This window comes from Anas platyrhynchos, chromosome 2 (assembly GCF_047663525.1).
Source record: "Anas platyrhynchos isolate ZD024472 breed Pekin duck chromosome 2, IASCAAS_PekinDuck_T2T, whole genome shotgun sequence".
Lineage (NCBI taxonomy): Eukaryota > Metazoa > Chordata > Aves > Anseriformes > Anatidae > Anas > Anas platyrhynchos.
The window spans coordinates 126,068,244-126,086,894 of NC_092588.1; the positions used below are offsets into that span (position 1 = coordinate 126,068,244).

General features: G+C 43.2%; 2 protein-coding genes across 4 annotated transcripts in view; one reads left to right on the forward strand and one right to left on the reverse strand.

The window, feature by feature from the left end:
• The window catches only part of IGF2BP3 (insulin like growth factor 2 mRNA binding protein 3), a 107,272-nt gene extending 98,056 nt beyond the window's left edge, over nt 1-9,216 (forward strand). For all 3 annotated transcript variants that reach the window (XM_038174133.2, XM_038174134.2, XM_038174135.2), the window contains 4 exons: nt 2,883-2,957; nt 6,258-6,389; nt 7,661-7,774; nt 8,701-9,216. In XM_038174133.2, coding sequence (XP_038030061.1) covers nt 2,883-2,957; nt 6,258-6,389; nt 7,661-7,774; nt 8,701-8,802 — 423 coding nt within the window. In that variant the 3' untranslated portion in view covers nt 8,803-9,216. The remainder of the gene's footprint in view (nt 1-2,882; nt 2,958-6,257; nt 6,390-7,660; nt 7,775-8,700) is intronic.
• Nucleotides 9,217-12,985: 3,769 nt separating this feature from the next.
• MALSU1 (mitochondrial assembly of ribosomal large subunit 1) lies at nt 12,986-17,845 on the reverse strand. The gene is made up of 4 exons (XM_027450933.3): nt 17,632-17,845; nt 16,580-16,752; nt 15,472-15,553; nt 12,986-14,865 (listed from the first exon to the last, which is right to left on the reverse strand). The coding sequence occupies exons 1-4, from the start codon at nt 17,825-17,827 to the stop codon at nt 14,678-14,680; spliced, it is 639 nt and encodes a 212-aa protein (XP_027306734.1). The 5' UTR covers nt 17,828-17,845; the 3' UTR covers nt 12,986-14,677.
• Between the last annotated feature and the right edge of the window lie 806 nt (nt 17,846-18,651).

The window sequence follows — 18,651 nt, forward strand, 5'->3', positions numbered from 1 at the left end:
AAATATCTGTTATGCTGCCTGGGTGGTTTATGTTAGTAGAGCACTAATAGTCATATTTTTAGTGGGGAAGATTGGATGGAAGGAGGTGTAAGGTGTTGGTTCTTCATTGAATCTGTCTTGCATGGAGGTGTGATGTATCACGTGGATTTTTTCCCTCCCTCTCTGGTTTGTATCTAAAGATGAAGCGGTACATGGAAGGGTACTGCCAGGTGGAGAGAAATGCAGAATAACCTGGACCTCTGAGAGCCAGTCCAAACTAGTTCGTTGGTTGGTCCTTGGAAGACAGTTTAATGGAAAGGGAGTTTCCTGCATTTCTCACACATCTGGCTAACAGTGGCCTCAGGCTGCTTTTACTAGCTGGCACCCCATCTACTCAACGTGCTTAATGTACCTGTATTAGTTGAAATTAAGCTTCTTAAAGCTCTGGTCTTTTGTTCCTTCAATAAACAGTAAGGTGAGGAAGATTTCTGTGGAAGTAGGATGAAGCCTTAAAGGAACTGTATGGATATAGGATATGCTTGTTAAATCCGGAAGTTATGGGTTTTGTGTAAGACTATTAACTAGGATAAAAACACAAATTCAACTCTGACCAAACAACATGGAGCAGCTAGAACAAACTTACTTGAAACTTCTAAACTTCCCTTGTGCTGACAGCCTGCCCTTTATCGCAACTTCTGAGCAAAATAATAAATCATGAGGCCAGGAATCTGTGCTCTTAGTGAAGAGCTTGAGGGAGTGCTGCTGGAGTAACATCTAGCTTTCCAAACTAGTAATCGTGCTTTTGGGAGGAAGTAAGGCTTTGTGCACGATGCTCTGAGCTTGTTTTGAGCAGTGCTGGAGATAGTTACATATGAAAACATTTTACATCCGCATGCATTTTCTTTGTGCTCGTGCTGAGCTTTGTAGATCTGATGAAACTAGTTAGCCACAAAATAAGACTAAATAAACTGCAGATGCACAGGGGCTCTGCATAAGGCTGTGGTCAGCCCAGTGCTTCAGAGGCGCACGCGGCTGCTGATGGCCTTGGGTTGTGTTCCTGTGCCAGAGGCTGCTGCTTGGCGGGGCAGGCTTGGCGTGGGCCTTCTGTAGACACAGTTACTTAGAGCCAAGCAGTTCTCCACCTTGCAGGGGAGTGCTGGGGCCTGTTGGGAACACTAGCATCTCTTAGCTTATAAAATAATTCCCCCAGTTCCCCTTCCTGTCTTTGAAGGAGCTGGGATGGGCACTGCTGATTTTGTTTGTATGAAGGTGTCTGGTGGTACCTCAGCATATGGAAGACTCCCCCCAAGTTAGCAATGTAAAGGCATTTCTGGTAGGAATGTGAAGATATTTCCCTCAGAAGTTAAAAATTCACCACTTGAATAATAATTGTACATATATAACTGCTCCTTCCAAAAGCAGGCAGACAGAATTAACACTGAAGGCTCTTAGATTGCCCTTTCAGACTTCAAAATGCTCCAGTTGGTACATGCTTCTCTCATAGCCCTTGGCAAGGTGCTGCTCCAGCTGTGGAGAACAGGCCATCCCAAGATGAGAGCAAAGCAAGAAATGTCCCAGAACACTTACATCTTTGCATCTTATGCATAGTTAATGAAGACTTGATGGAAAACATTTTTCCTAAAATGTCAATGAAGAAGCAGGCTTTGACTAAGAAAAACTGAGGTAACCGAAAGGCAAACTACAACATCCATCTTACCGGAATGGAAATCAGTAGGCGAAGCTCTGTTCAGTCAGCTGATGCCAAATGTGCCTTAGAATTTTACCCCTGTAAAATTCCTGCGCTCCAAAGAGTGAATGTATTTATCCTGTGCTTGCCCTTACCACAATGCCCCATCTTGGTGTTTGAGTAAATGCACTGTTGTAAAGTGAATGTGTATTTTTAGCTGTAGCCGATCGGAATGCAGAAATGGTATGAAAAATAAATATGCAAACCAGATAACTAGCATGTAATATATTCTCCATCTCAGGGTACAATATGAATAATTATATAAACTTTGGTTAGCAAAATTCTTTAGTGAAAATGATGCATGGTGACTGGTAATTTGTCTGAAATAAACTACAGCTGTTAAATATGAATAACATCCCCATGCCAACAGCTAAGATGAAATCCTGTAGTGTTTAAAATATTGCCCATTCAACAGCAGCTATGTAATAGTAGACGCAACAATGGAAATGTCAGTTGTGATAAACAAAAGATTCATCCAGAATGTCAGAGGCTAGTTTGAATTATTTAATGTCAATGGAGTCTGAGAACAACACCCACAGAAATCTTACTTTTGTGGTGACATGAACTGCTAAAGACCCTGCAGGCATCTCTGTCTCAGCTCTGGTGGAGCTTAATTTTTATTTGGGTCACACAAATGTCTGGAGATAGAAAACCCTTGGAAACTGTGAACTCATTGTCCAGTGCGGAGGAATGTTTTGGACCTGATTAGTTACAACAGTAAAGTGATCTTCTGCTCTCAGGGGGACAGATGCGAACTTCTGCTAATGAGCAAAACTCGTTAGACTATTTAAGTTAGCAGGCAAGGATAAGAATCTCAGCCTATTAACCATACTTTTCTTTTTGAAGGCTACATGTTTTGCATCCCTCGTAGCCACATGAAAATTGCTTGTGGGATTTTGCCATATGCGGATGAGCAGTTATGCCTTTAATTTTCAGAAGTGAGCTTGCTTATGGTTTAGCCAATTTCTCCACATTTCATTACAGCTAATTAATGCACTTTAAAGAGAACAAGCCCGTCATGACTGAAGTGTAATGCTGCTGCAGTAATGAATAACTTTTCACTCTTGAACAGAATGTGAGACTGAAACGGGGAGGAGGTGGCTTTAAACGATTCCTTCAAAAGACAGCTACCAAAAGCTATGTTTATCCATTCCAGATTGCCCCTGCTGAAGGACCAGATGCCAAGCTGAGAATGGTTATCATCACTGGACCTCCAGAAGCTCAGTTTAAGGTAAGCCACATAAAAACTTGTCAATCTGTAGTGGCCTTTGTGCTGCGAGGGGCAATACTGAAATCTAACCACTCAGTTCAAACTGAAGTGTATTCAGAAATGTAGTAAATAATATCTTTTATTTTTGCTTTCCTTTTGCTGAAAGGTATTTCATGAATATATGAGTACCATCAGGGGCTGTGTTCTGGTCATCTGCAAACTGGCAGCAGTTTCACACAAGTTAGGATCAAGTCTAGCGTGTCAATGTGACCATATTGCATTCCTCATTCTCATTTTTGGGCTATGAGAGCAACAGTTGTCTTTCTAGCCTGCCTTAGTACCTGTAATAGGGTAGTGTGTTTAATTGTTATAACAGTAACAAGATGAGACTGAGTCTCCCCAGGTTACTGTTGCATGCTGACTGGAAAGTGCTGTTTGGGTGGCTCTGCAGATAAAGGCAAGGCTTGTAATTGTATTTACACTACAACTGCACGGAGATACTCCAACACTATTATCCCATTTGTGTTCAAATTGAGTTGTGGAGTGGCCTTCTGCCTTAAGTGCCAAGGGCTAAATCTAGTTACTGCCAAAAGGAGTTGACCACGCTAACGGTGGTGCAGATGGCTCAGTGCAGCAGCTCAATTTCCTCACAGATGAGGCCCCAAGCAGGTAGGAAGTCACCTGAGAGTTCATGTCCTGGCATTGCTCTCTTGCCTGTTCTTGTTTTTGGCTTTGTATTTTTGCTTCAGGGTGTCTTGCAGGGAGAAGGTACACAAACTTCAGGCATATCTAGAATCAGTTTCATGAATGCCTTCAGGAGTTTTGGAGAAATATCAGGGCAGGTATTTTACAGGAGTAACAGTGATCTGGATGCATTTGGGATTGTTGCTCAGTCGCTTACCATATGGATTTGAAAAGCTACTGAGTGCAAAGCATAACTTAAAAGCTCTGCCTCCTGGAGGTTTTCTGTGCACATGTAGGCTTGGTCACACGGCGTTCTCCACATAGGAGGCATCTTCATGACCTGGGATCAGCACAAGGTTGGATTTTTGAGGACCTTTTCTTTGTCAGATATTAGGGAACCCTTGAGTAGCAGGCCCAAGTGGATTTGGGTGCCCCTTGTCTTGACCTTGTCTTGATTTTCATGTAGGCAAAGGCTTGACCGTAGGTTTCCTCCACAACGTTGGCTTGGAGTACCACAGGGCTCTTCTGCCAAGTTCTTTCCCCAGCCTGGACCCTTTGCAGAAAGTCTCCCTTCTCTGCACCCCCTGCTTTGGCTAAAACCACATCAAATTAAACATCAGCTACTTCTCTACAGTTAGGCTTCTGCCTGCAAAGAGGGATCACTGTATTGTCCAGTGTTCCTGAGAATGCAGGCCTCGAGAAGGAGAGGGACTATCCCTTAGGTCTTCCATCACTGCAGCCCCCATAGCTCTTTACTATACTCCTTGAGCAATGCCCTCTTGCTGGGATGGGCAGAGTTCAGTCCTTTCTTTTATCACCACCACAGCTCTGTGTAAGTGTCTTCTCCATCTCTGAGCACAGGCTCTCGTTACACAAGAATGTAGTCTGGGTGCACAGCAACTCGAAGAGGGACTGGTTGCTGCTCAAATGAGTAACCAGCTCTTGGAGAGGCCGTGTCAGCACAGAGCCTGTGAGTTTGGCATCCTTTCCCTACTACATTGTGTTCCGTTGTGTGATTCATGTCAGTGGTAGCTGCAGCGGCTGCACCCCTTTCTTCCTCAGCTGCAGTAGCCCGAGGACGTTGCGGTATGTGGGACCATTTATTACCGAGGGAGCTGGAAGAAGGGTGAGAATATGCTGCTGTTTACAGCCTCTGCTGCAGTGCTCCCTAGAGTTTAGGCATGCCCAGATGCCAGCATTCAGAGGGGATCTCGTTGCTTTGGATGTGGGACATGTGCAGTGGAAGTGGAATCAAGTGTAGACAACATATTTCAGCCACTGTTTTACTGCAAAGGACTTGCCAACCCAGTTGTTTCCTTTCCTTAAAGACTCTTTCAACAGCGAGAAGACAGTAAATATATTTCTAACACCACAAGTCTTTCTAAAACCAACATCCCACCTTGTTCTATCATTCAGCAGTAATGCATGTGTGCCTTTTTCCCCCATAGTGCGTCTCCTACCTAGGCCAAAGCCATACACTGCAGGTTTTGTTTTTTTTCCCCAAACTGTTTACACGGAGTCAGACCTACAAAAATACCAAGTACTTTCAGCTCCAAGGTCACAAAATGTCTTTCATCTTACCTGTTCTGGAATAGAGTGAACTTGACTAGGCTTGAGGACATGAGATAAGATAAGCTGCCACTATAGAACCTAATTACCCATTCACACGGTCTTCCTGAACTTTGTGTTCTGTTGCATTGGTGGCCTGCTGGGAAGGTGGCTGCACTGCAGTGACAGGGCTGGTGGGTCTCATTTAAAGGAGAAGAAAAAGGACCTGAACTGGAAAGGCTTTGACCATAGGTTTCTGCTCGTCACAGAGCATCTCTCTTCAGTACCTCAACAGAATTAATCTTTCAGTGCTTCTAGGATATGCAGAGATGAAACTCCAGTTGTCACTCTCAGGAATTCCCTGACAAATGGCAGGCAATGAGGAAATAAATGTCTTTTAAAGATCAGCGAGATTCAGTGGCTTAGTCTCAGTGGACATTCTTCTTGCTACCTGGCAGTTGCATATTCCCCAGAAAAGGCAACTGTGTGCGGGCTGAAGGGATTGTGTTCCCATGGTGCCATTTAGATCTAGACAGCTTTAATTTTCCACTTCAGAAAATGGAGCTAGCTCTGATTTATTTATTTTTTAAGCAATATGTTGTAATTGAGTGTTAAACTAAGCAGCTTGCTGTAAGTGAAGTCTTTGTCCTGTGACTTTTTTTTTTTAGTTTAGCATCCCTTAAAGAAAAAAAAGGCTTCTGAGCCAATTAACTGTGTTCTGTGCTTCTGGGTGTAATAAAAAAAAATGCTTCAGCCAGACAGTTCTTCTCTCTACTACTCTTTACCTCTATAGAGATGTAATAGCTTATTTTAAAAGCAACATTTCTACTGAAAAATGGAGTAATAATGATCTTTTTTAAATAATTCCTTGATTCACTGGTTTGTCGTGCAATCTTTAAAGTTGTACCGCACTGGGTCCTAGTTTGGTGCAAAGACATACTTCAGAAAAATAGCTGTTGATAGCTATTGCATTTATTGGGGAAAATGGTTTGTCGGGGTTGTGCATTGAAAACGCTCCTTTCTGTGGAATTTCTTTGAAGTTAACTAGATTTCAGTAAGCACATTCTTTAACTGGAAACACTTTTGCAGGCTCAAGGGAGAATCTATGGAAAACTTAAAGAAGAAAATTTCTTTGGACCTAAAGAAGAAGTGAAACTTGAGGCTCATATAAAAGTGCCATCCTATGCTGCTGGTAGAGTTATTGGTAAAGGAGGCAAAACAGTAAGTAGCTGGAACGAAACGTAGAGTTACTCAGTTATGTTTCTTCATTGTATGTATGCATATAAGACTTAAAGATTTAGCTAACCAATAGCTAATCCTTTGAAGTTAAGTTAAAGCTGGTGTTATTTTCTTAATTGTATTTAAGCTTTCTGTTGTCTCAAGAATCTCACAGAATGATATATTTTAAAAGATTTTTTAAAAAGGGTACTTGCAGTCAGAGGCTTTTATAGGGCTTTTATTAATAGAAGTGTTGTTCTTCCATTACATTCCCACTTAAGACAACTTTCTTTGAACCTTACCTGATGTCAAATCTGGGGGAAATAGTCACTGACTTCATCTGATTTAAATCAATCCAGTGTGTACAAAGGTGGCATTTCTGTCCTGAATTGAAAGCATAACTAAAAAATGGTAGAAAATTAGGACATATTGAATATGATAAAAACAAACGAACACAGTGATTTGCTCTGTCTTAACTAATGGCATCCCTTCGGATCACTTTGTTGCATAAAGTAATAGAACTGAGATCTTCAGCCCTGCAAGCGTGCTGGTACTCTTCTATTTTCCATACGCTTGTTAATCAGGAGCTAGTTGATATTGGCAAAGAAACAGTTCAGTCTTGGGTCCCCATCCTTGAGTACAACGGGGTCTTGAAGTTGTGTGTCAGGAGGCAGCCTTATTACTTGCAGTACTAAGAGATTAAAGGATTAAAATCTTTGAAAAATTGGCCATCTAGAATATTTTTAATTATATAATTAAATATATATATATATATATATAATTTTGTTCTAAAACAAAAGGAGTGTAAATCGGACAGTACAGAAGCTGATGGGCTACTGAAAATAGTCTGGATGCTTCTCATTGTTCTGTTTATCATTCTCCATCTTGTGGAAGCTGTTTTTTTATAAATACTTCTACATTCATTTTTCCTTACATTATACATTGTACGAGTTTTCTGACCTTAGGCTTGTAAACTCAACTGCAAACACTGTGGCATCTATCTGCTTTTTTAAGTGGTGTATTTAACACCTTCTGTGTTGTATTTAGTCTTTAAAGCACTTCCACAAACCTAGAGAACTTGGTGCTAATTTATGTTAGAGAGACGAGGCTCATCTTGCAAAGTACACTGCTGCATGAAGATGCTTTCTGTAGTGGGTTTCTTTTTTTAGCCATAACTTAGAGGATGTTTCTATGGCCAGCAGCATATTTGAGGTTTGCATGTTGTGGGATATTTGGTTGTTCAAGATTATCTGACTCTTTCTGTCTATTTATAGGTAAATGAGCTTCAAAACTTGACAAGTGCAGAAGTTGTAGTCCCTCGTGACCAGACACCTGATGAAAATGATCAGGTGGTTGTGAAAATAACTGGTCACTTCTATGCATGCCAGGTAGGACTGGAACGAATTTCTACATTGCCTTGATGTTTTCATGGTCTGTCTTCTCTGTCTGTGTGCAGAGCCATGGGATGGAAGGCACTTGTTTGGGATACAGAAAGCACTGCTTGCCAGGCTTCTCTAATTGCCTTGCTCAACAAATTTTCCCCGTGCCTATGAGAAAAATTTATAGCAATGTTGCACTCTCACGTACCTAAAACAATCTTCTTGTAAGTGTCCCATTGATGTGTTTAGGCTCTGGCACTGTTAAAACTTTCAACACAAAAGAAACCCCAGGTTGGGATTGGACTGAAGGTGCAGATGAAAGGGGTGTAAGCCTGTAGAACCTGGCAAGAAATGCACGTGTATGTGCAATCTGTCCACATTTCCCAATCTGTTGATTGAATGCCATAAAGAAAAGGATTGCAAGATCCCTTCCCTCACCCAACTTTGTAGTTCAGATTGATTCCTTTGTCACGTTGCTGCAGGTGCCTTGTAGTTTAGAAATGAGATGGGGAAGGCTGGTAAGTTGTGTAAAACTTAAAACCTCCTGGAATCAGTGTACGGAAAAATTAGTTCACTCTCCAGTGAAGCAGTGGTTCCTATAAATACAAAATAGTATCTCCAGGGAATAAAATTAAATTAGGCTGGAACTTCAGTTAGTCTTGTTGGTAGTCATCTTCCTATGCTCATGCTTTCTATATTACAGATGGAAAAAATGACTGCGCAGGTAGTTGTGGTAGGTGGAAAAAGTAGAAGTTTAAAATAAGTTGTGCTTGGGGACTACATTATGACTAACCAAAGTGTATTTTATCTAGTGAGTAATTGGTGAGTAGTAGGGACTCAGTTATTCCGTGTTTTCTGTATCCCGGTAGCACCTACAGGGTCTGTTGTAAGCAGCATGGCATCATCATGGGTTGTTTCTTCTTTCTGTCCTTCAGCTTGCTCAGAGAAAAATTCAGGAAATACTGGCTCAGGTAAGAAGGCAGCAGCAACAGCAAAAAACATTGCAAAGCGGACAGCCTCAGCCAAGACGGAAATAAAGGTTTAGGAAATGGCCCATCAGAGACAGATGCCAGACCAAAGACAGACTGTGCAACAGAGAGACGGGTGGTGAGCACCTGTTGAAGTTATATGCAGAAGATCCACCAAGCCAATCACCTGTTCGAGGACCAGGCAACCGTTGAACGCTGTCTCTGAGAATGTATTCTTTAGGCTCTCTCAAACTTTTGAAACCCAGCTTTAAAATAAGGACCCCTTCACTTCCCTTTTGTTCTATTCTCACAATTTAACATAAACTCGTTAGTCTTTTTTATTGTTCTTATTATTCCCCAACAATTTTAGAACTTGGTTTAATGAAGCTTTCTCTTCTGAGTTCACTGGTTAAAAAAAAAAAAAAGAAAAAAGGAAAAAAAGAAAAGGCATTGCTCTCATAGGTCCAGTTGTAAAAGAAGAAACACATTTGGAGGGTGGGATTGTGGGTGGGCTAGGGTTAGAGCAAGGGTATCGACAAGAGTTTAAGTGTTAGTCCCAATGTTGAAACAAGTGGCATTTTTTAAAAAGAATTTGGTTGCATTTTTACATAACACTGCCATGAATAACCTAAGGGAAGTGTTGAATGGTGTTGGCCAGGGCATAAAAAGATAAATATGCATTTTACTAAACTACCTCAGGCATTTAGTACCTCAATGAGAAATTGTTCCTTTTTTGCTTTTTTTTTTTGGTATTTTGTATACTTTATAAAGCTAATAGTTCTTGAGCATTTTATTTTTTTAAAAAAAATTAAAATTTGATCAGCCACCAGCCAGGAGTACTACAGACTTACCGGGGAAAATATAGTAGAGCACTTCTAGCTGCTGGCTGATGGGAGTAAGGTGGGTAAAAAAAACATAGCCTCAGGTTTTCTGAGGGCTTCAACACCATCATTTGTTTAAAAAAAAATTCAGTGAATGTTCAAAAGATAGTGAATGATGCCAACATTCTGATAGCAGCAATGCCGTTTAGTTTTCTTTTAAGATGGGATGAAAAAGTTTGTGACGGTACTTTTTTGGGAACAGGACAAGGAAGTGATGGCAAGAGGCTGGGGTTGGGGGAAAAATTTAGAAGGCTGCAAGAGGCTGAATTTTTTTTTTGTGCTACTTGATTGAATGCATGAACCCTTTGTGCCTTTGACCATCACTACCTAATAATGCTACATTTAACCATTTGCAGCCCATTTGGACTTTGCCATTTTGTTCAAAGAGCAAGCTTCATCTTCAGTTTGATAGAACACTCGATCTGCTAGAGCGTTTGTGAGGCCGCGTGGGTCTCTGCTGTCTGCAGATCACATCATACTGCTTTCAGTTACCACGATGGGGGAAGGTCAAACAGTGTTTGATCACGTTGAAAGATAATGAAAGGCTAAGTTTACATATCCAGCCGCTGTTATGGGCCACACTAAGCCACTTTGAAGGTTTTGAAAACTATTACGAGAAAAAAAGCAAACAAAAAACAACAACCTCTCTAGCCTGGCTTATAATAGATGCAGCAGGATTTATGCACGTTCTGCAACCAACCATTAGAGAAGAAAAAAAAATGTCAAAAGGCAGGGATAACAGGAAAGTTACCAAATTTTTTAATTTCCGAATGTAATTTGAATGATGATTGTGGTAATAGTGACACATTCAAGTTTCTACAATAAACTTCAGTCTACCTCAGTTTAAAAAAAAAAAATGTGGCAACACATGGTGCATAAAGACTGCTGTGTGTGTGTGTGTGCGCGTGCGCGCCTGTATGTGTGTGGTCGACAGAGCCATGCTATTACCTCTGAACCTTTTTTTGTGATGTTTTTTGTGCATGAGATGATCAGAATCACCATGCTGCACTGATTTGAGGGGCACAACGAGCAAAAACATTTGTTTCATCATTTTGTTATCTACCTCTTAGGTTCATGTTGAAATAGAGGCATTACTACATAGACTAGATAATTTTCCCAAAGATCATTGTTGTACAGATTAGATAATTTTGAAAATGGTCTGAAGTGTTTTTCCTGCATCTCTTCTTTACTAATTGGTTTAAAAACCACAAACTTATGTTGTAGATTTAGCAAAGAAAAATGAATTTCTTTTCCTTTTTTGACAGTGACCTTCATCTAGCCTTTAGGATAATTTTTTTTTTCTTACAATGAATTTAAAATTACTGAAGTATGAAAAGTCATAGCATTTTAATTTTTGTTGAGGCTTAAGTCAGTCTGACATTCCTTTCTTAACATTTGAGAAGGATTTGACTTCATTATTTTCCATAAAAAATGACTTTACAAATAGGCGCTGCATTTACATCTACTGATTTAAATACTGTCATATCTCTTAAATTTCTAGACTTAGTATGGTAAATCATGTTTTTCTTTTCAATGAGACTTGGTAATTTGGAGTATTTGGGAATAGCTAGAAAGTAAATACTGTAAATGATTTCAATATCCACAAAGTATGGATCATTTTTCATCTGTAATGTGCCCCCCAATGCAGCTCCACTTGCCAGATGCCTCTGAATGGAATAAAGAGTTTAACTCCTATCATCAGATAAAGTTGTGTGGTGTTTTCTTAAACTAATGAGGCATAATGACTGACTGCTCCACGTGTCTGTGGTGCTTTGATCAGGTTGGTTTTCTGTCTGTTGTAATAACCGGGTAGGAATGAACGGTCACCCACAGGCATCCAGCAGCCAGGTTACGATGTCTGCGCTTTCCAGTACAAGCAGTGACTTCTGTGGCTTGTAATTCCTCATCTTTTTGTCTACCACCACTGTGCAGTCTGTGGAACAGCCCTTAGCTCACCGTGTGTCTCCTGCAGACAAGCTGGGCTGGGTTGCTCTGGAAGGAACGCGTGCTCAAGTCATGACCAAGGGCAAACGTGAAGGAATCTTTTAACAGGCTTGAAGTGAGATCTGAATCGTAGTTACATTTTTTTGGCTGCATTTTACCCAGTCTTTACTTTGGTGCTCTGTGTGGTGCAGCTGTGTAAGGAACACTGCCCTGGAAGTGTAGATAGGCAGAACCAGCCACAGGGAGCACATGTAGAAACTTGCTGCTTGCTCCCCAGCTGCAAGGGGGAGGTGGCACCTCCTCTTGATTTAGGGTAGACACATAACTGAATGCTTTCGGTGGAGATGGAGGGATTTGGGGAACTGGGGTTGTGTTCAGCAATAATTTAACTATCTTTTAAAGTGGAATGGAAAGCCAGGCTTGTTTTCCCAACTCCTGCACCCTCCTACTTGTCCTCACAGTTCACTTACTGGGACTGACCGTTAAAAGGAGGGAGTTGAAGGCACAATGCATGTAGATAACGCCTGGTATGGTTCTGCACCTCACAGAGAGCTCCAGCTCATTGTCCCATGTTGATACTAAGAAACCCTCTCAGAACTGGCATCCCTGCCCTTTGAGCAACATACCTCGAGCCTTCCTCTGTATTGCTGGCACATTTGTGATAGCTCAGCCCCTGACTGTTCTTAAGCATTTGCTTAACCATGATGCTTTATTTGCTTCTAACCTTCCAAAGCTTTTATTCTGAAGCTGCTGTTTCAAAGGCATGCGCTCTTTGTGTTAGCTTCCGTTACCTGAAGCATGTATGCTGTGCAGGACAACACAGGCTCAGCTGGGTGTGGGATTTCTAAATGACTGTAAGAAATCAGGGAGTAGGCACTCAAGCTGGGCTGTAACAGATGTTTGCTCAATTTATGGATGCAAACACTGCTCAATACCCAAGTTACTCAAATGCAGTAAGGGAAATTCTGTGGTATGACAAGTTTCACATTGGAAATTGTTTCTCCTCTTCATCCCATCATCAAGAAATCCTGCATGCACCTCTGCAAGAGGACTGAATGAGGAATCTATAGTCTCCCTGGACCAACCACTCTAGTTTTTAAAATAATTTTACACAAGACTCAACTTATCCATGGAACTGAAACACTCCCAAATGTTTCTCTTTCCAAAGGGGGTTAGTGTTGCACAGGAGCGAGCAGCCAGACCATCTCTGTTAATTCCAAGGTCCCAGCCCAAAGGCTCAGCAAGTTGGGCTGGTAACCTGGCTGGGGTGTTGCAGTAGGGTGGTACAAAGTATGGATTTCTTTTAAATGAGGGGTGAGGAAGTGCTTTTCTTGAGCTGGAAGTTCTGATTAATAGCAATCAGTGACTGTTTCAGCCAACTCATTTTCACAATATGCTTTGACAGTAACTTCAGTTACACTCTTCAGTGCTTGTTGTCTCCTCATTTTTATTTTTACAGTTGGAAAGGGATGACACACACAAAAACACCTTTGATCACACAGCTGTTCCCTATCCCTTACTGTTCTTTTCTGGACTCCCCTGTTGTTACCCTTCTCTGAGAGACAGCACACTGTGTGTAGGTCCAGCTGCTAAACATAAGGTACAGCAGGAACGTGTAACGGCATTGTGTTTGCTGCAGCTGCCTCTACTCATCCAGCAGTGCGCACCTTCAGTAGCAGCAGGAAAAGGTAAATAGTTTCAGGGAACAGTCCACACCTCTCCTGGGAGGTCATGCCAGATGCAGAACCTGTCTCTCTGTAAGAGAGACATTGTTATCTTGCCTCTGGGTTACTCTGCAGTAAGCAAAGTATCATGAAGTGTTTTGCAAATCTGGCAAGTTTACCACAAACACCTTTATTTTGTGTTCCTTGTATAAATGTTCCTTGTTTAATTTGGAGAACTATCTGCTGCCTTCTAGCAGAAAGCAGAAGAATTCAGAGGCGGTTCTTCCTGAAAGAGGCTAGACACAGGAGGGTAACATAAGCAGCCTGAAATGAGGCTGCTCCCCCTCCCCCCCAAAAATAAACACACAAAAAAACAACAACAACAAAAAACTTTCTCTGGGCACTGCAACCAGCAGCTGCTATGTAGGAACAAGATGCTGTCAGCACTTAAAGTAGGTTATGGGGTAAAAGGCGACCACCCTCAGCAGCCACTGCTCCTCCTCCCTGATGCATGGCAGGGCCAGCTTCAAGAAGAGATTCTACTCTACTGCTGACAGCTCTGTCCTGGAGCAGAAAAAAATATCTTTTACCTAGAGACAAGTTTTTTTTACCAACTTGAAGCTCTTCTAACCACTGCTGACCTGTCCGACAGCAAGTCATGCTGAGTGCTAAGGGCTTCCTGCAGAACATTCCCCCACCTCCAAGGGGCTGAAGGTTTAGGCTGCCACAGCACATTGCCTTGGTTCCTTTTCTAGAAACGAGGTGAGAGGAAAGCCCAGAGATGGGCCAGTAGCACACTTAAAGCAAGCCGCATGTTTTAGTGTGAAGGCACAGAGCTCAAGCTCTTCAGTTTATTATTGTTATTAAAAACAGATTGGCCTTGGCTGAAGAAGTGACTTACTGCTCTGTTAATTCAAGACACATTTATTTGTCACTGCTGCTCTTTTATGCGCTCAGTAATGCCATTATGTTTTCTCTCCTCCTTCAACTCAGCACATGATTTGCTTCAACATGACCAGAAGCAACTGGCTTAATAAAAACCTCATCTAAACTGCACTGTTTATCTCATGGTTCACCTTGCAGCACTCGGCCTTCTCACAGGACAGGTACTACACGTGCACTGCCACTACGGGCAGGCCTTTCAAAGGTACTAGGAAAATGATCAGTGCAGAGGCAATGCCCGCGCTTCAGGGTAAGCTGCAACGGAGCAGGGAAGAGCCTTCTATTGCAAACTCCACTGAGGGAGTGACTCTCCCAGGACGCTCCCTTGTGATACGGTTCCTTCTTTCTCACATTCTGGTAGCTCCTTCAGCAATTTACCCAGGCACATCCAATAAATGCATCGTTTTGTGCTGACCAACTGCACTGATGGTTGAGTCAGCATTGAAGCCCACTGCCTCTCGTGTCTGTTAAGGCACTCATTTCTCTTGCTACTCGCCACCTCAGCAGCTGCCTTCAGTTCTTGTCACAAGATGATGACCCTTCCCACTGCTGTTGGGAAGTCAGCCCAAGAACAAAGTCTTCTGGCAGTGACTGTGGAGTCATCTGCGTTAACTGGTCATCGTAGGAACCCAGAGTCCACAACTTCTCCAGCTCGTAAGTCTCCCGTGCCTCTGGCAGCATGAAGTGCACCACTATGCTACCTGCACAGAACAGAAATCCACATCAAATGAGCAGTAGGGAGCGAACCGTTCTGGGCAATCCATCAGATAAGTTTGAAAATATTCACGTTCATGTTCTCTCTTTCAGAGGGTGAGATTACAGAGACAGTGGTGAAGGTGAAATGCTGTCGAAGGTAAAGTCTTCATGTTTGTGTAGAGAGTTTCACACATGAAGAACCAGGAACTGAACTCGGTTTCTTTAGGACTGTGGTTTTACCCAGTGCCATGGTATGACCCAGACAGTGCCGAAGTCTGTTCAACAGCTCATGACTACGGCAGCATACAGAGAGCCCCGGCTCGCCCAGGGATCATATAAACATGAGAGAATTTACTGAAGTAGCTTCTCTCTTGCTACTGTTATCTTCAACTTATTAAGACCTGTTTTAGCCACTGATGAGTAGCTTCTACTTTCTTTTCAATGCCCACAATTTTAGTGAAAATTAAGTTAGTAACTCAATAAAAACAACCGGAATTCCAAAACAGCAGAGTATTTTCAACTCTCCACAGCAGCCAGGGCTCACAGTGAGATGTGTCCTTAATAAAGGGCCCATGCAGAACTTCATATAGGTCAGATCCACAAATACTCACCAAAATCAATGCACAGCCAGTCATCTGTCTCCTTCCCTTCGATCTGAGCACGAGGATCGCTGTCTTCTTTCTGAAGCTTGTACTGGGAGAGAAGCAACAGCAGAAAGTGGAATACTTCACATTTATTTAAAAGCATTCAAACCTAAGGTATAGGTTCCCCATGACTGCCATTACCATCACGTTTTGCTTCGTTTCAGATGCCTTTAGGTGTTTTGTGCTGGCTAGCTAAGGATGCAGAAATGGAGATGCCCAATGGCAAAGGGGAGGTGGGGAGAAAACAGGTTTGACCTGGTGTCATGAGGAAGGCGTCCAAACAAGCTTCTTGCCCCTTGAGAGTGTGCTCTGAACACTCGTTGCAAGATGGAGAACATACAGCTGGCATACGGGTTTACAGGCTATGAGTTACTGTGACAGAAGGGAGAACAAAACTCAAAGCAGGACTGTGAAATCTCAGCTGGGGCAAGGTAGGCAGTTCACCATGCAGTCCTGTGACATTTTAAGTACCGTAACAGCAAAGCCAGCCAGCTGCCCCAGCTCCTGCCATGCTTCACCTCACTTTTGCCTACAAAACTCTTTAACACCAGGCAAGCCAAGCTTCCCAGTTTCTCAGCACACAGGAAGACCTCGTGTCTCTCCCCAGAGGCTCTGCTCTGGGGAGAGACGGTCCTGCAGCCACCAGAGGGAGCACACTGTTGTACTACACAGGTATTTTTGCAGAGTTGGGGAGTATTCATCTCTCTTTAGAGTGAGTGGTAACAGCTATGAAGTTTGCTGGACAGAAGTCAGACATGGATACTAGTCACCAGCACCATTTCACATCACTGATGGATGCTCTCATTCTAGCCACCAAACTGTGCTACTGCCATCAGCGTTCTAAATACAGAGAGGGCTGTTTTTAAAATATAACCTCCACATACTGAGTACTGTCACTATAAGAGAAAAGTACAGTTAGTTGGTAGGTGTATTCGGAAATAAATGGCATAAGCACAATTAGTTTCATCTTACCTGGTGTATCTGTACAGCTGCAAACCTAGGGAAATTAATTTCAGAGCATCTCCACCTAAAACCAGTCCCAAAAACCTAGAGAGGGCAGTGGGAGCTGTCTTACCATTTTCATCATATAATTTGCCATTGCATGGAGATGCCGTGTTGAAGATCCACTCACAACGATAAAATAGTTACAGTATTTCATTTCTGGAGGTACTTCGATAACGCAGATGTCTTTTGCATTTTCTTGCCTCAGCAGAGCTACAACAAAGTCAATGTTGAACTTTGCAGTATCTGGAACAGAGAAAGAATTAGAGAGTGGTAATTTCTCTTAAATTGCAAGCATCAGTCACTCTGAAAGTTATTAAAAACACAAAACAGCAATGAACTAAATTATAGCCTAAGCTAGTCACTCACTGTGAAGTTTGGTCTGATGCTGACAATCCAATGTGGAAGACTTTTAAAAGCCATTTCTTAAAATCATCAAAGCTGAGTACTAAGCACGCTCCTCATAAATAATGCCCTGTAACTAGACAGAGCAAACATCCCAGTTTCTTTTAGCTAACTTACTTAGTTCTCCTTATTCGTAAGTATTAGAGTCAGTATTATCATCAGACACCTAATGATTAAGATGAATGAAACCTAGGTACTTCAACAGACATTCTTTTCAAGCCCATTAAAAATATTTCGAAACAATGCTTGTCAACAGGCCCCAGCAGGCCTGTGACAATATGTGGTGACGAAAGTACTCCAAAATTTCAAGTAGATGGGATCAATGTCAAAAATGGAGCTGATGTGATGCAGTGGGCAGCCACTTCTTTCACTTACTTTACTTCTCCAGCCTGCTCTGCCACAGAGCCATGCAGGTTGTTAGAGACCTCCGAGCTCACCTGCCCCAACCACCCCCTGCCACCACTGCCACCCACCAAACCCTGCCCCACGCCCCACTCCCAACCTCTCCTTCGACACCCCCGGGGCCGGTGACCCCACCCCCTCCCTGGGCAGCCCGCCCCGCTGCCTGAGCGCTCTCCCTGCGGAGCAAAGTCTCCTCATTCCCAACCCGGACCCCCCGAGCCGAGCAACGCGCCCAAGGGCTGCCCCCACCCCCTGCCGAGGGGCCGGAGCACAAAATGGCGGCGGCGGCGGCCCCGGCCGCCCCTCACCGCGCCCTACCTGCCGCCCGCCGCTGCTCCGCCACCGCCCTCAGCACCCCGCTTCCTCCTCCTCCTCCTCCTCCTCCTGCTCCTCCTTCGGCCCCCGCCGCCGGCCCGAGGAGCGGCCGCGGTCCGCGGGCGGCGACAGCGGAGCGGGGCCGAGCCCCAGCCCCCAGCCGCAGCAGGCGGCGCCCCCCACGCAGCGCCCGCCACATCCCCGCCGGCCGCCCTCTGCCGCCACCGCCCGCCCCCGCACCGCCATTGGCCAGCGCTGCGCCCGCCCTCGCACCTCATTGGCTCGCCCCGCTGTCGGTCCGGGGCAGCCGTTGGGCGCGTGCGCAACGGTCACCTCGAGGCTGAGGGGGCGCCGGGCTTCGAGTTCGGCGCCTCAGGCTTGGGGCTCCTCAGGCTTGGGACGCCTGCTATAGTTTGGTCTAAGAAAGCTGCAGCTGGCTTGAAAATAGAAATAAATACACTTATTTTTAACTGGGGATAAAAGTAAACTTACTCCACTCCCTGAAGATGTGAGCATTTACACTGATGCATAAAAAAATGACTGTTCTGTTTTTCTCCCCCTCACAAAGTGATGATAATAACAATGGTAATAAGACTTAAGAGGCATTATCTTTTTATTCAAACACTTTTAGTGATGAAAGCTTTAGTTTTAAATAAATTCAACTCTACTGTACAGGGCTGAAGATGTTCAGTATGATGCCACGGTATCTGGATGTGTCTTACAATGTTTGGTTCCTTTACGGTTCCTTCAGGAGCTGGCATTTTTTAGCCTTATTTTCATCTCAGAAATGCTTTTAATAAGGATGTTAACATCTGATGAATCTCTTAATTGTGTGCTATAAAATGCGTTCAGCAAATAGGGGGAGGACAAACAAAACAAGCTGCTTGAAACAGTACTTCATTTTTAAGTAATTTTTAAACAAACTTGCTACCCAGCTAACGTTTCTGTTTCTCTTGGTGGCGTGTTTGAAAATGTCGTTTTTAAAGACGATGCACATTTATGTCTGATGTTATTCTTTGATGT

Excerpts from the sequence above, each read along its gene's own strand:
- MALSU1 (XM_027450933.3), bottom strand. The coding sequence starts at position 17,827 with ATGTGGCGGGCGCTGCGTGGGGGGCGCCGCCTGCTGCGGCTGGGGGCT. Across the intron at positions 16,753-17,631 it reads GGAGCAGCGGCGGGCGGCAG|ATACTGCAAAGTTCAACATT; the intron begins GTAGGGCGCGGT and ends TCTCTGTTCCAG. Across the intron at positions 14,866-15,471 it reads CTGGCTGTGCATTGATTTTG|GTAGCATAGTGGTGCACTTC; the intron begins GTGAGTATTTGT and ends TGTTCTGTGCAG.